The sequence below is a fragment of the Rhipicephalus sanguineus genome, chromosome 9 (assembly GCF_013339695.2).
Source record: "Rhipicephalus sanguineus isolate Rsan-2018 chromosome 9, BIME_Rsan_1.4, whole genome shotgun sequence".
Taxonomy (NCBI): domain Eukaryota; kingdom Metazoa; phylum Arthropoda; class Arachnida; order Ixodida; family Ixodidae; genus Rhipicephalus; species Rhipicephalus sanguineus.
Genome location: NC_051184.2, coordinates 95,267,124 through 95,283,790, shown reverse-complemented (window position 1 = coordinate 95,283,790; position 16,667 = coordinate 95,267,124). Strand labels below are relative to the sequence as shown.

Below are 16,667 nucleotides of genomic sequence, written 5' to 3'. Positions count from 1 at the left end.
CTGCACCAAAAACAAGTTTCCTTTCTTAACTTTTTCCCGTTTTCTCCTCACTTCTGAGAGCAAGTGAAGCGCTTTTGAAGAAACTGCTGAATATATTTCATCAGGCCATCTTGCGATGACAAGTTGAAAGTCTTGCCTGGAACGGACAAGGATGGAAAGTCAGGAGGCTTCACAGGAGGATTGTCCTCATCAAGCAGGATCCACTGGCGAGCACTCGCGATGTTCGCTTCCGAGCTGTTTTCATCATCACCGGAGAAGATGTTCAATTCACCGCTATCGATGTGTTCACTTCCGGACACAAGATAAACATCTGTACCCGAACCATCATCACTCGAAGAAGATGACGAAAATGAAAAGCTTCTTTTTCGTGTTGATCAGCCAGCTATGCATGGGTGGCTGCCACCGCAAGCCATCTTTTCATGCAAAAACCGCGCTCTTTCCGCAGGAGAAAAATAAATTGTCAAGTAAATGCTGCCGTCTAGTGGATTACACGCAATCTAAGTTGTAGAAGAGCGCCTCTTGTCCTGAACGCTAGAGGGGAGTGCCTATTCCGCTAGGACGAGCTCTGCTCGTCCAAAGCAGTTTAGGGACAGTTTGGGCAGGACGAGCTCTGCTCGTCCAAAGCAGTTAAGGGGTTAAAAGGACTGAGCGTTGGGTGAGTTGGTACTCCATTACTGCGAAAAACTGCACAGAATAAACAGGAGTCTGCACTTGTGCGTGTGTCTTACCTGTCCCTGTTTATTTTGCGCAGTTTTTCGTAGTAATAACATTTCTACTGTTGTACCCGACGTCGTTTCATAATAATACTTTTATTGAGAAGCTGTTGACAAAGTGCCACCTTGAATACTGTAGTGACAGCTGCGTTTCAACCTGCAGTTACAAAATATTTCTAAGGCTCTAGCTGCTGCGGTATACGAGCTTGCTTCAGTTTACAAAACTGTGGTATTTTTTGTCGGATGAAAGTAAATGTAATGTTCCTTTGTTAAAGCTTGTGAATATTTGTTTCATATAAAATGTTGTGGCATTGCTGGGCTATTTCGAAAATGGTTACATTACCATTTTAGGGCTGCTTTAAAAATGGTTGCCTCACTATTTGAAAACTATTCTAATGACATTCGATTCATATTCGTATTAGGTTCGGTGTCATCGCTATTCGATTTGTATTCAATTCGATTCTAAATTTCACTATTTGCACACCCCTCCAGAATACCACTGAGGGCACGCACCAGTTGTCTTTGTGTAGTTTGTCCTAGTATCTTTCGTCCTGTCTCTAACATATAGGTTAAGGGACAAATGCCAGGAGGGTGCCGCTTTATTGGTGATGTTAATAATACAGGGAGATAACACGGGTTTTACTGTGGATTGCAGCCTAAAACTCTCAAGAATATTATTGCCGCTAACTTTCCAACGTTGTGCAGCATTACAAAATCATGCCTGTAGAATTGTTGATGCTGAAGATGCAAACACTAAAAGTCAACTGGAATGAATTTTCACCACAACGAAACCTGTTATGAGCGACTCATTTTTTTTTTTGCGCTGCAGTCTCTTTCAATTACACACGAACGCGACCAACTCACCATTTTATTTCAGTAACGGTATATAGGCCTCACATTATCAGCCTTCAAACAGCACCTAAGACAGCATGTACCTAGTCGATGTTGCCGTAACATACATTTAGGTGTGCCTGGGCATACGTTATGACGACATCCACCAGGTGTAGTGCAACACAGAACTTTAGGTCCCACTGAAGTTTTTACGCATTCTAGGTCATGTCCTTGTCATGCATCAAATTGAGCAAGCAATAATGGCAGCACTATTTTTGTCCGCTTGCTTATCATTTACAGCATCAGCATCAAAAATGGCTATTTTTGTTAAATTTCCATGACACTTCTGCTCGTATTTTGGACATCAAATTTTGGAAGAATGCTCTATGTCTACACCATCTAAAATTAGGCATTCTATGCTCTCTAAAATTTCGATATGGTTAGCTTTATAAAATAAATGTTTTAAAAATAAGGTGTTACCTTGTTGTCATTGAAGATCTCGCCGTTCCATGCCAGCATGTTCCCCAGCTCATCCTTCACAGGTTGCTGCGTCAGCTGGCGGCCCCTGAACCCCAACACCGTAGCGGTGAGTGTGAACCCCGTCGTGTCAGTCAGCTTCACCTCCTCCCGCCGAAATCCCTCTGGGCCCCGTCGCTTCAGAAGTGCAACTGTCTCCGGAGTTCTGCACAGAAGGAGATGCAAACTGTTTCGTTCTGCAATGAGGGAAACTCAAAACAAAAGAAAGAAAGGGTCCGATACGTATTCATTCTTAAGTCACATCTTTTATTTGGACATGCTGCAGGCCCATCAAGGCTGGTGCAGGAGTAGATAGGTGAAGAGTTTATTTGAGTAGCGCAGAATTTTCTGCAATTATTAGCAAAAGTAAAATTTCACGAGAATTCAGTACATTGAATCTGGTTTGCAAAAAAAGAGAGTTAGCTGATGGTTTAGATCTGGCTAAGCACCAATTATCATGTGCTAAAACGTTCCTTTGCCCTTTAAGTCCTCATAGCTTGAACGTAGGAGTTTCCGTGATGCTTTTGCTCTTCGGGAGTTTCATTAGCCCATGTGTTTCTCGTGGCATTGACACCAGCATCAAAGCTGCTGCTAACACTGTACAGGAGTTTTGCTTGCATGTTCATGATAGTTTATCGACCTCTCTGTTTCCTATTTCTTCTCTTGTTCAGGAATACAATGTCAACATCAGTCAACACATGCGCACATTGTCCTTTCATAGTTGTGCCTTCCGTCAAGCCCAGCAGTGCGTATTGAAAGGGTTTGCAGCGCAAGCATGGCAGTGCTGAAGGAAAGGCGTGAAAGCAAGGAACGGAAAGCAAAGAGGGACGACACAAGCCGCTGACTACCGACTGATTTATTTTTCACGACACACATGCACATATATATATACAAAGAGGTACAATCTTTTATCAAGCAGACGTCAGTAATGTGACATACTTCGGTGGAATGTCCGATAAAACTAAGGTACAATGATAACTATTAACAGACTAACCCTTATCCAAAAGCGCGTTGCAAAGCCACCGAAGGCTGGCTCACGCATTCACCGTCAAATTTCCCAACGTAATATGCCTCAGTGATTTCCCGTGTTAGTTTGTCTTTATGGCGTTCCAACACACTCCCGGCCTGAAATTGAGGCTGACAGCTGCAACTTTTGCAATGCATCACAAGGCTGGAACTTATCCCTTTGCATGGGTTTGCTGCAAACCCTTTCAATATGCACTTTAACCAACTAGCCCAAATAGCCGTTCTTCTTCAGCAGTGCATGTCGACCAACCTAGATGAACCTGACGTCTCATTTGTGGCCTGTCTCTGAGGACTTCCAACACCATTTGTTCTGGCGTGCTGCTAGACTATCTGTGAGGCAAAATGAAATGCGCACGGCACTTTCCTGTCATTGGCAGTTCATGGTTGTGCAGCACATGGCTAGACCCACAATGGCATTTTGCCAAATTGGAAGCCCTAGTGCTAGTTGCAGTAAATCATCAATGGAATCGCAACATACAACAATGTTTGATAAATTATTCTACCAAGAGGTGCCCAAGAGAAAAAAGAAAGAGCACATGCTCGGAAATGTTGGTAATCAATGATGGTACTTGGAAGTGCAAAACACACTGATACAACAGAAAAAAGACCTAGACCAAGACAAGCACTCACTTCAAACTAAAGTTTGCTATCAGGTAATCCATGGTAAAGTTCATGGCCCACTGAAGAACACAGGACGATTGGCATACAGACATGGTGCTAAATTCCAACATTTCTTTCATTTACTTACAGATGACACATGTATAAATAGAAGACAGTAGCAGCTGCCACGAAGGCACAGCAGTTACGGTGCTCAGCTGCTGACCCGAAAGATGTAGGTTTAATCCAGGATGCGGCAGTTGCATTTTGATGGAGGTGAAATGGCCCGTGTACTGTGTGATGTCAGTGCAGATTAAAGACGACGAGATGGTTTAAGTTTCCAGAGCCCTCCACACGGCATGCCTAATAATCATATCATGGTTCTGGCACATCAAATCTCAGAAACTGTTATTCTTATTAGAACACAGTAACAGCATGCACGTGTCAAGTGTGAGAGCAATGCTCTACAATTATATTGCGGCAAGAAATATATTGGTCAAATAGGATGCTGTGCAGAGCGACAGGCTGTGTTTGATCATGCACCAATGTGCAAACTTAAAGTACAGACCAACTGGCCTTCCACTGCAGGAAATGTGGACGTCAGCCTTTGTATGCGCAGTGTAGCATTACAAGAAGTACAATACAAGCCATTCGTGAAATCAAATGAAGCATCAAATATTGCTACGTTGAAAGTCACATGCGTTAGCGTGCCATCAACTGAACTTTCAAAAACAAGAATGCAACTTCTTAAACGAAACGCAAAGTGACTCAACGTGGATGGATGCCAAAAGAGACTACTAATCTAATTTGGCAGCTAGCGCTTCACTAACTTCATGATGTTGTTTTATCTTTACTTTCAGCTCACACGTGATTTGCTGTTCTAAAAGTACTTACTTTTACAAATGCGCATGCGTGTACTGCTGCTGTCACCTAAGTAAATAAAAAAAAATGTTGTAGAAGAGTGTCGATGTACCTTTAGTCCAGAAGTCTTCAGAACACTAATAAAGTTACTACAGAAAAAATAAGCAATAATGAGCGCTGGCACGACTTGTGAGTTGACAAATTATCCCACAATGATTTAGCCTCAATGAGAGTTTGAAAGGTTCATGTACACAATAAGATTGTGGTATCTTGAAGAAGTCAAGGTATAGAAAATAAATAAATTTCAGTGAAGAAATTTGGCTATGAATGTAAGTTTACCTCTGTGGGCAAACTAAGAGGCACCATAATGTCTACAGTAGTCGGAGCAAGTATAAATCTAACTGCTCATTTTTGTATGTGTTCTATGTTATTATTTAAGTGTTTTTGATGGGGATTCCAGACTAATGCCATTGTCACATGGGCAAGCTTAAGTGTACTTCACCGCCAGTGTCATCTGTACACTGTCACAGGGGAACACTTAGTGGCACTTGCCGTAGAACGCACTCACCGACAATGCGTTTAGCAAGCTCACTTCACTGCATCAAAATGTGTAGCCTCGATAACAGTGGCTCAAAAATAAATAATGTAGCACCGAAAGCTGAGCTGGTAGTGTTTTCGAAGCATCATTCTTTTTATTAGGAATATTTTTATGCATAAAAGAAACAAAGCTTGAGACCATTCTATTCAGTGACCAGTGAAGCTGAAGGGCACAAAAACGGCTTTGAAAGTTGTCTAAAGGATGCATAGGCATAGAGTATTATTGTAAACTGTGGCCTTCCCAGGAACGCTTTTTTTGGGCAGCATCTGCTTCGCGTCTTCTGTCTAGTGTTTGTCAGCATCTGGAGTATCCCCTTAAGAGTGCATGACAAAACACGTTGGCATCAAACTTTCGCAAAGCCAGAATTTTCCTGATGCGTGCAATCCTCTATGTCGGCTTTACATGTTGTCCTGCAGAAGTCTTTTATTCCACCACCAGTACACTGCCATATAAAAACTGGCAGCAGCCAGAACAGACGTGCTGCCACAGCAGCAGCCAATAGCAAGATGGCAACTGCTGTTGTTTTTGGTCTATGCAAGTCACGATTCACTGGAAACTAGCGTATAACAGCTCTACTGTAAAACATACTATACTGCAAAAAGCAACATTGTTCTCACACTCAGCAGTTTATAGCCACAGCCACCACAGCCCATGCGGTGCAATGGCCGCGTCCAACGCGCTTGTACCTCACCTTTATTCTAAAGGCAGTTTATAGCACATTATTACTTAAAGGGGCCTTGCAACATTTTTCCAAGTAACCGTCGAATGGCTTCACTAAAGGAGTTTATTGCCTCACGAATCGACCACCGCAAAAATTTTTAGAATTCGTGAAGTACAAGTGGAGTTACGGAGATTTGTCACACGCTGTAATTGCGTTCTCTCTTCTCTCGTCCTGACGAACACGCTGCAAGCTAAGCAGGAAGGGATGGCATGGGGGACAGAAGCCATGTCACGCGTGCGTCATGACCTTGAGCACTCTTTTTTTTTTCAAATGCGTGGCTAACCTTCACTCAGTGAGACTGCGAGCGCGCCCGTGGGCACAGTAACTATGCAGCCAACGACGCTCAAATCAGCCTATGGCCGTGAATTTGGGCATACGGCATGGTCATTTGAGTATATGGCAACACTTGCAGAGAGAAGAGGGAGCAATTTTTAGCTGATTTTCAGAATTGTAAATTCCAGGCCGCTTGCTGCGCTATAATTGTGGGGTCGCGCATTTCCGACACAACAATAATGTTTGGCTCACGTGTTCTCAGGAGCCCCGACTACAGATCGGCAGCATTTTCTGGCCATGCTGAAAAAAGTGTTCCAGGGCCCCTTTAAGAAATATTGCCTAAAGCAACAAATATATGTCGTGCTACGGACTTACCTATCGCCATTACAATTTCCGGCATGCATTTCCCTTTCTTGTGTAGAAGTGCCCCACAAGAGAGACACTTACTCCACTTAAAGGGACACTAAAGTTAAACATAAAATCAGTTTAGACAGATAACCTATTCCTCTCAGAACTCTAATTTTACAATTATACGTTAATTACAAGAAGAGAAAATAAAGGTCAAGGTTTCATTTTTGAATTCCGCATCGAAACTTGAGGGTGTGAACGTCACCACGACGTCACGAATTTTAGTCTTTTTCCGTATTCTGGACACACTGGTTCAATTAAATTTTCTTAAACTTGGCATGTTAAAGGGGTACTGACACAGTTTCGTGGCCGACATAGCTTGCGGGATCGATTCCTGTGAACACGCGTATATCATCTACCAAATTTGAACAACGAATACAGCTTGGAAGGTAATTTATATGAATTTTGAAGTTCGTGTGCACGATCCAGCACTATACGCCACACCTCACAACAATGACATCATCCAAAGCGACCTGAAGGTGACCCCCAACTTCCGAGATGTCACCACTGCGGCCGAGCTCCGAGCTGGCGCAGCTAGAATAATGACGTCATAGTCGCCACTGCTGTTTGGCCGCGCCTGTGCCAGCAGGTGGCTGGATGCAGCGGCTGCTCACGAGTCCGTGCCTGCGGCAAACGTGTCACCATACAGTAATGATAAAGACGAGGATGACGATGATGGAAATTACATCGCACAGTGCAAACGGCAGCGAAAGAACGCAAGCAGACAATGCAGGCAGCACGGTAGTGTGTCACAGTTCTGTCTACCATTTCACACGCTAGATGGCATTGGTTGCACCTAACGGCTTGTCTTTCTCGGAGTTCTCCTAAACCGAAACTGAGACCAGTTGTTAATAAACAGACTGTAATTAACTATCTGTCGCGAATTCCAGCAAGGAATATGCCGTGTTGTGACTACTAGGCCCCCAGCAACATATTGCAGCAGAAAAATGCCAGACACAAATTTTTGTGTCAGTACCCCTTTAAGACTCTGGGTCCCTTAGAATAACATGTAAACCATTTTTACCAATAAACAACTAAATAGGCCCTAGAAGACACCATAAAAAATCTATGTCGTCACGGCAAGCTGGTGTAGGAACTTCAAGGCAGCATCGCCACCTGTGTTTTATATTTGCCTGTTGTCCCACTTACCAAGCTTCTTCTTGCAATAAAAGTGGTGCTTTTGGTATTATGAAATTCTAACTTATAAATACGAGAAAAATTGTTTTCTCTTTAGTGTCCTAAGTGCAGCCACTCAACATGCACTTAAGTTTGCCCGTGTGACAGGGCTATAAACGTGCACCCTTGACAAGGTTGTATCAGTGATATACTCTACTCGCACCTTAAGAATTCAGCCAAATAAATTTCATTGCAGTTAACTTTTAATGAGAACCTGAAACGATTTCAACAATATTTTGTACAAATGCGTTGAGCTGGTGGTGCAAGTCCTTGCAAGACCGATTTAAACACCCTGTGTAATATAATATGAGATTTTAGATATGCACATTGCTGCAGATTGTAACAGTGCTGCCAGTCAAGTTTTCAGCCTCCACTGCCCTTGGCACATTGCATGGGTGAGCGATGTCACACAGGAGACCATTCTGAGCAGCTGTCTCGCTGACGTCACGGGTAATTTTTCTAATATAATTGTGAAAAACTGTTATTGCAATAGTTAAAATGCTTTATAATTTGCTGTATTTTAAGAAGAGTAATGAAAAGAGAATACACTTCCCCAGTTTATTACTACAAGTGGAAAATTACGTTAGACAGCGAGCGATGTCTGCCTGCGTTGCACATGTTGGTGTGTGATGCACGAACCAGTGCTGATATCGATCTTTAATTTTACCAGTACCACTATCCGTCCTGTGGCCATTGTGGGCAGCAAACATAACAATTGGTGCACTGTGCATGGCAATTGTGTACCCTTGCAAGGCAACCAGTGAGCGGAGTGACTGCAGCGTACCTATACACTGCACATCAGGCTATATCCAGTTGACACCAAAATCAGCCTGTTGGCAGTGGCCATTGGACACCAGAAGACTACCATCACAGTTCTTTGGTTGACGCTGGCCGGTGATCGTTGTCAGAGAGGTTTAGGTTGTCAGTAAGCTTAGTTTTTGCACACTGTCGACTTACCAAGGAAGTGCGAGCATCCAGTGGCCGGCATTTCCGCAATGCTTGGTGGCGTTGAGCTCAACCACGCATTGGCATGACAGCCATAAGACGGAGCGTAGACCCGTCCTCTGTTATCTCCAATGAACCTGACCATTCAGCGAATAAGTTGAAGAGCAAAAGCTGTGCCAAGAAGGAGGTTAATAAATAAATGCCCAGGGGTCAAAGCACGAGGTACCTTGCTTAAACTGTGGTTTGAATAATTTAATAACGTATCTTGACCCCTTCGTCAAATTCAGAACTGGTTTGAAGAACACTTTAAAAGCTTTTTTTTTAAAATAATCTATATTCACTCAGAAGTTGTGCAAAATATTCATTTCATATGTAAAATATGAAATCTCCTTTCAAGTCTCGTATTCGCAAAAATCTCAGAGGTCACACTTTACGTTTTTGTTGAATCCCGGGTGGTCGCACTGCAAATAACTACGCTCACTCTCCAATTTCTTCTATTTTACTTCACATTTTACATAAATTTTTGAAGTCCAAGATCAAGAAGGGAGCCGACGGATGGATACACGTTATAGATGTCGGCCAGCCTGATCTGAGGCACTTTCTCCTGTTTTGAAATCTATAAATTTTTGAAGCAATACGTAGCAACTGATGCTACTTTTACAAAACAAAGAAAAAACAATACAGTTATAAAAGGTGACACTAAGAATAAAAACCCACCATCTACAGCTGCGATTCAAACCTGGGCCTTTGAGTGGGAAACGGGCATTCCAGCCCTCCACCACCTTGACGAAGGCGCGCGCAACTCTTAGACGACACATTGCAGACTACCGATCGCAGTGCCACAAGCGGATTGACCCTGTTTGGGCTTCACTTTTCAAAGCTCGTTCCAAGCCCTCCCCTGTTATAGTATACTCTAATTCCGTATTCCAAGGTACGGTACAGGCCCCTTGATGTGACAAGGATCCACAATTACGCATCAGCATACCACCCCACAGATTGCTTTTGTTCAAACATGTTTCTATAGAATATTCCCATCCACTGTGTCGAAATGGCGGCACCTTCAGTCACAGCTATGGTGAACGCAGTGAAATCACTTTTCGAGTGGCTGCACAGTAAGCGACACCCACTTCAGATTTGTTATGGATGAAGAAAAGCTGGCAAGTGATGAAAAATGGCATACCTGTGCAAAATTTTAGGCAGGTATCAATAAATGATTGAGCAGGAAGAATTATCTATACCCAGTGCTTCATTCTTGTACCTAGTGCTTCAACGCAAGCAGCAAGCGCGCAGTATTTCCGAGAGCCACCAGTCAGCAAGATCAGCACTTACTGTGCGTGTTCACAACTATCAGCACGCTCGTGCTCACTTACGCCCATTCACTCACACTTGCTTTGATTCACGCCAGCACCCACTCACACATTTATGTGCTGTCACTTTACACAAGCATTTCCCCTCCTTGACAATTCATATCCACTCAATTTCACCATCGATGCCTTCCATTTGCACTCTTTCTCACCCACTACTGTGGTCTTGTGGTTATGGTATGGTGGCTAGTTATGGTGCTTGATCGCTCAGCCGAAGGTCACGGGATCGAATCCCAGCCACGGTGGCAGCGTTTCAATGGAGGGAAAATGCTAGAAGCCTGTGTGCTTAAATCTAGGCACGTTGAAGAAACCCAGGTGGTCAAAATTTCAGGCAGCCGTCCACTACTGCGTCTCTCATAATTATATCGCGGTTTTGGAATGTAAAACCGCAACAAGTATTAATTACTTGCACTCATATCGATTGATCACTAACTTCTAACGAAATTTATGTCCACTAACTCCCTATTCATACTCGAGTCTCCTCACACACTTCCACACTAAATCTCACACCTGTAGAATTACTGTGGAGTGTAAGCACAAGAAAAAGTTTCCTTTTTGCAAACCTTTCACAGAGCTGATCTGCAGTGCAAGTCAGTGTACTCTCGAGTACGTTGACCCAGGAAGAGACATTGAAGAGATGAGTGGCTGCCGGGTGGGTGGCAAAGAGGAGCACAACAGCATGGCAGCTGTGTTGCCACTCAGAAATGTATGCAACTACTATTGCATCATTGCTACGAAAATTCTTCCATATCATCATGGAATAGTACATTGCTGCTACTGCATAACAACTCCGAGTAATATTATCTTTTCTGTGCCGCAACAGCAACAAAATTATGAGGCATGCCATAGTGGAGGGCTCCGGAAATTTCTACCATGTGCCTGCACCGACATCGCACAGTACACAAGCCTCTAGCATTTCACCCCCATTGAAATGAGACTGCCACACAACCCTGAGTAAACGAGACACATAACACAAACAGGCAAGGGCATCAGATCTGTAAACCCAAACCTTCTGCCTCTTATTACAGCAGTGCGTACCAACAAGTCAAGCATCAACTAAGTAATGTTGTATAACAAATTTAAGATAAGAGTGATTGGGGGGCCCTTTTAAAGCCTGTTACATGCACTGCTTCTCGAACCAATGAGTGAAAAAACACAAACAGTCCGTCTCTTGGCCCTTGGAAAAGAAAAAAGCATTTGTTTTGAAGATCAACGCGCTCCCACCACTGTGCTTCAACTTTAGCAGGCTTGATTTAGAGCAACGAATGCTCGTTATTCACAACTCCACACACAAACATTTCTTCCTTCAAGCTTTATTAGAACACGAACATTGTGGCAAGAAATATATATATATATTTATATCCACCAAGCTACCATCCTGAGGGAAGTGTCTTATCAATATAGTGCACGCTGCCATCCAGCATGCAAAGGGAGGAAAAAAAAAAGCGAAGAGGATCGCTTGTTGCACCCTTCCACTCTTCCACGTTTGATCATATGCGCAAATTTCCCCAAACTATATACACACACAATAATAATAAAAATTGCAATGTAGGAAAGAAGTGTTTAACCATCAACCTTCAGCAGTGCCTCTATTACAGAGGTCAATCTACAACTCTCCTTGCGTATATATAAAAAAAAAGACATTTTATCGAGTTATGCTAGCTATCAAAGAAAATACCCTTGCTCAATAAAATAAAAAAAAAAGATGCTTTATCTCACACATGCGGCAGTTTGCACACGTGTGCAATGCCTTTGTGTTTTCAAAACCTGCAAGCAATCAATGCTTCTACACAAGCATGCGCGTGTTTGTGTAGCAAGCCCTACAATTAGCAGTAAGTACAACCTGGAAAAAAAAAAACGAAAGTAACCCATATGGTGTCATGCTTTAATTGCAACGACATCACTGTGCACAATCATCGCCCAGCCACTCGCATATCGGAACAAAACTGAGGCAACTCGCCAGATAAACGACAAAATCGGAGATCACACAGTTTAGCAACGGATAAATTAAAGTTAAAAACCCTCCGGCATGCTTATCAATGACATAAAAGGCATGCCGGACTTGCCAACATGCAAGCGTTTCGGTTTAGCTCAGACATTTAGAATGGAACAGGTATGCAAAAACACTTGCCAACATCGCCTAACCAAGAACCTTCCTTGGTAAGAACTTGGCATTTGTCATCCAAGCCCCACTTGCTTTAACTCCTCTGTGTGCTCAAAACAAGGCAATGACAAGATACTTTGGACACATTCCCTCTGAGTGCATCTCGTTTCAGTGGCCGTAGTAAAGATCGGAGGCCCGTTTAAAGAGCACGGGCAAACCGGACCAGCCCAGTGCCAATCTGGCAACAATACAAAAACAAACACAGAGGCTTAACGGAAATAGCTTTATCACCAAAGACCACCACAGTTATTACTCATCCATGTACTCATGATAAAAGTGATAAGGAGCCCCAGAACGCGAAGGAATCCTTCCGCAGAGAAGTTAAGGACGGGTGTTCTTTAGGGGAGGGGGCAACATTTGCCATAGCTTGCCTCAGACTTAGGTGTTCTTCGAGAAAGACTAGTCCTTATATTTCAACATGTTATCGACTTCATTTTCATTACCTCTTCCGAGGCACACTTCTCGATCAGAGGACCCACACGCACAAAAAGAAACTGAACCCTCGCTTCATACCGAGCTCGGGACACATCAAAGAGGAACGCATTCATTCCAGTTGAAACAGCAGCTAAGTGTCTTCAAGGGGCTTCCCCACGCAAAAAACGTGCAAGGAAATTAACAGTGCTGGCGCGTGCATGTCGACTTTCGCCTGCAGGCGGTTGCAAAGCGCACAGCATTAATCAGCACGCGTCAGCTGTGCTCGAACTCGACAAAAGGAATGGACAGAGGTCAGCAACGCGCTTCGGGATTTCGCCACAGTAGTTACAAGCAATGCAGTCAAGCCACCAGAGAGTGACGAGAACTCTTGCATTTTGAAGTAGCCGCAACATGACACAGAAATGCGCATTCAAAACGAGTCCTAGCCCTTCATGCTCAGAAAAAAAGTCCGCACTTCTGAGACAAAACTGCACACAACTCTTGACTTGTATGGCGAACAAGCACTTGCCATGCCATCTTTTTCGTGTACACACCATCAAGTTGTTAGAGAAGGAATGCTGTTTCACCAGCATTAGCAACTCACTCCCCAAAAAAAAAAAAACTTTTCCCCAAACATTCCCTGAAGAAACCGCTAAAACACACTCCACCCAAATGCAAGAAGACAACACTTGGTCTAACTCTTGATTGTGGTTCTGTAACCGAGGCGGCACGTTCGGTCACCTCCATCGGGGCAAAGGCGGAAAAAACTCGCGTGACAAGCAACTCTACTTCTAAGAACCGTGCATCATTCGAAAACGTGAGGTGGTAAATTAAAGCACCGAAACCATTTTTTCTGGCGGCAAGCAGGACAGAACAGTGTCGAATGTGGGTATTTCGCAGTCCACTGTGGGATTAGAGGATATTTGGAGGGAGGTCGGGAAACAGGCATTGAAGATTGGGAGAGTTGGTTTGCTGTACTTGAACTCGTACAGCGCATCACAGGAAAAGAAAAAAGGACCGAGTCGGCCAGACGAAAGGACAGAGCCCTTTCGTCTGGCCAGCCCGGCTGTTTCGTCTTTTTCCCATGACGCACCGTACCAGTTCAAGTACAGCGAACAGATCATCTCGGGCAACAGGAACAATTTTCCAATAAAAATAACAGAGCTGTACGTTTATTTTCTTCGGTAAAAAGAAACACGAAAAAAAAAAACACGCACGTCTGTGACAACACAGGGCTGAACAACACGGGGGGGAGGGGAAGGCAAATTTTGGGCGCCTGCTCTCATCTGTCCAGTAAGAAGATAGGCAACCTTCTCTTTGCAAGCAACAGCGACTATCACGCGCAGGAGTGAAGGGAGAGAAACGGTAAAATCGCGTAGGTGGTGCTTCGTTTGTAGTGTCAGTGAGGAGGGGTGGCTAGCGGCGTCTCAGTGGCGACTTCTCCGGGTGGCGGCGTCTCCTCAGTACCGGCTTCCGAGGTTCTGCTGTACGGCGGTACGCGCCGCTTCGGCAGCCACGTTAGCGGCGGCTCCCTGGACGTGTTCGTTGCGAAGTACGCCCGCGGTGAACTCCTGCTGTGCCTTGGCGAAGGAGGCGCCCGTCGAGCGGTAGAGGCGGTGTACCCGCAGAAGCATGATGCACGACCAAGCGGCGTTGACCGCGTGTCCCGTCGCCACGATGGTGAGGAAGATGCCGAGAGCGATGGACTTGCTGAACGCGTCGATGGCGACCACGAATCCCGACGCGCCCGTGGTGCCGATGCCGACAGCGTAGATGACGCTCACGATGAGCTGCACGAAGAAGACGAAGAAGAAGACCATGAAGTTGAAGGAGGAGTCGGAGCGGAAGGCCTTGTACAGCGGCCGAAACCAGCAGAGGAAAGATAGCGGGGCGAAAAGGACCAGGTAGAGGATGGAAAAGCCGAAGTGGGTGGCTCCGCCTTCCTTCACGAGGATCGCCAGGCCTCCCAGGAAATTGAGCACCAGCACGAGCACGTAGAAGATCCACAGGTAGTAGACGGTGCGCACGATCTTCTGGAATTCGAGCGGGATGTCCACGCCGATGTCCTGGTAGAAGCAGGGTGCCACGCAGCACTTTTCGGGCAACGGGGGCCAGTTGTTGGCTCGCGCGTTGAAAGCCGCGCCGCGCAGGGCCTCTTCCCGAGCTTGAAGTTCGGCCGCCTTCTTCTCGAGTTCTTCCTGACGTTTCTGAAGCTCAGCCGTCGAGATCGTGGTTGACTGGCCGCCGCCGCCGCCCGCGGAGTAAGCCGGAGGCGGTTCCGAGACGGCCTGCATTACGGCTGGTTGCACGACCGCTGCTGTAGACGTAGCCGTAGAAGGCCTGTACTGGGGCGGACTCGTAGTCGGCGGTTGCGCCGGCTCGGCGAACGGGTTGTAGTCCTCTAGGCCTAACCCCGACTGCTGGCTGCGGCTTGTCACTTGCGTGACGGCGGGATCAGCAAACGGGCTCGGCGCGTGAGGGTCCGCGAACGGATTAGAGTCCAGGCCCGACATTGTTGCCGGCGGACAAGGACTTACACAGTAGCACCGCTAGTGATGTGGAACGCGCCCCGCCGGTGTGGTTTGTTTTTGCTCTCGTCGTCCCGCTTCTGCGGTTTACACTAAGCCGCTGACGACTCGCCGAAAGGTGGTGGGAGTTCCAACATCTCGCGTAACCTCGCAACAAACTGCGCCCCAAGAAGTGACGACGAAAAATACTCTCGAAGCCGGGCGAAAAAACGGAGACCCAAAACGCCGCCAGCGCCACCGGAAGCAACGTTCACTACCTCCGGATGCGCATGCGCGAATCATCTACATGGCCTAGAATATCGACAGAGTGGCGAAAGCGCCGATCTCCGCGTGAGGCTTTGTGGCGAACTGCCGAGCCACGGCGCTGCGGCGCCTAGGGTGCCATAGCCACAAGAGTCGAGGAAGTAGGCAAAATACCAGGCAAGGACTGGGAGCATTGTTAGCTGTTACATCTAATGACGAAAGAGATAGGGAAAAAGAAAACTATTTGCTGGAAAGGAAAAAGGAAGCCAAAAAGTTGGTGGAACAAGGAAATCCGGGAGGCGATAGAGAAGGGACGTGAAGCATCACGGGAGCATAGACAGGCAAAAAAAGGAGAAGCGGCCGCAGGACAAAGTCATTGAAATATGGGAAATATATCTAGAGAAAAAATCCATTGTACAGAAATTGGTCGAGGCAAAAATTAAAGGCGAAAGTGAACGCTGGGTGACAGAGATTCACGAAAAAAAAGGAGGCCGCGCCTAGGATGTTTTGGAGCCACATAAAGGCGCTAGGTAGGAAGTCTGTCACAATGCAGGGGCGTAGCCAGAAATATTTTTCGGGGGGGGGGGGGGGTTCAACCATACTTCATGTATGTTTGTGCGTGCGTTTGTATGTGTGCGTGTATATATACGCAAGCAAAATTGAAAAATTTCGGGGGGGGGGGGGTGTTCACCCCCCCCCCCCCCCATTGGCTACGCCACTGTCACAATGCAACAACATATTGTAGATGAAGGAGGAAATTAAATGGGTATGAAGTGCTAGGTTACATCTGAAAGGTAACAGCCAATTCATTTAAAAAGAGCATCCAGGGGATTTCCCCGGTGAGTGAAAATGTGGCAGAGAGAGCAACCGAGGAAGAGCTAGTACTTTGAGAACTTCAACTGGAAAAAGGCCGAAGGAAAAATTCCAAAGTGCACTGCCGCGGGTTTAGATGGGGTTCCAGTTAGCCTCATTAACGAACTAGGAAGGAACTTCAGTATAACTTTTGTTTGGCCTAGCTGGTACATAGCATTTAAGAAGAGAACTTCAGCGCAAATAAAGACCGACCACAAAGAAGCGCCAGTGCTCGTCTTTTCTAGTCTTTGTGGTCCGTTTTGATTTGCGCTGAAGTTCTCTTCTTAAACGAACTAGGACATAACACTAAAGAAGCACTGCTGAAAGCCGTAGAAAAATGCTTACAGGACAGGCAAATACCGGACAGTTGGCGAAAAAGTAGAATGAACTTCATCTATAAAGGCAAGGGATAAGATTCGTTCGTATAGACCACTAAC

The 16,667-nt window shown here is 45.4% G+C and overlaps 2 protein-coding genes across 2 annotated transcripts in view; both read right to left on the bottom strand.

Annotated features, from left to right (window-relative positions):
- Nucleotides 1-3,799, bottom strand: part of LOC119405747 (asparagine synthetase domain-containing protein 1) — a 69,677-nt gene extending 65,878 nt beyond the window's left edge. Inside the window, exons 1-2 of the mRNA XM_037672582.2 lie at nt 3,717-3,799; nt 2,025-2,226 (exon numbers count right to left, since the gene is read on the bottom strand). Coding sequence (XP_037528510.1) covers nt 2,025-2,226; nt 3,717-3,799 — 285 coding nt within the window. The remainder of the gene's footprint in view (nt 1-2,024; nt 2,227-3,716) is intronic.
- A 7,527-nt stretch (nt 3,800-11,326) lies between these two features.
- On the bottom strand, nt 11,327-15,312 carry LOC119406034 (secretory carrier-associated membrane protein 1-like). Its single transcript, XM_037672882.2, has one exon. The coding sequence runs from the start codon at nt 15,118-15,120 to the stop codon at nt 14,068-14,070; it is 1,053 nt and encodes a 350-aa protein (XP_037528810.1). The 5' UTR covers nt 15,121-15,312; the 3' UTR covers nt 11,327-14,067.
- Nucleotides 15,313-16,667: the final 1,355 nt, after the last annotated feature.

What these genes read in the sequence shown, in the direction of transcription:
- LOC119406034 (XM_037672882.2), bottom strand. Translation starts at nt 15,120, where the DNA reads ATGTCGGGCCTGGACTCTAATCCGTTCGCGGACCCTCACGCGCCGAGC.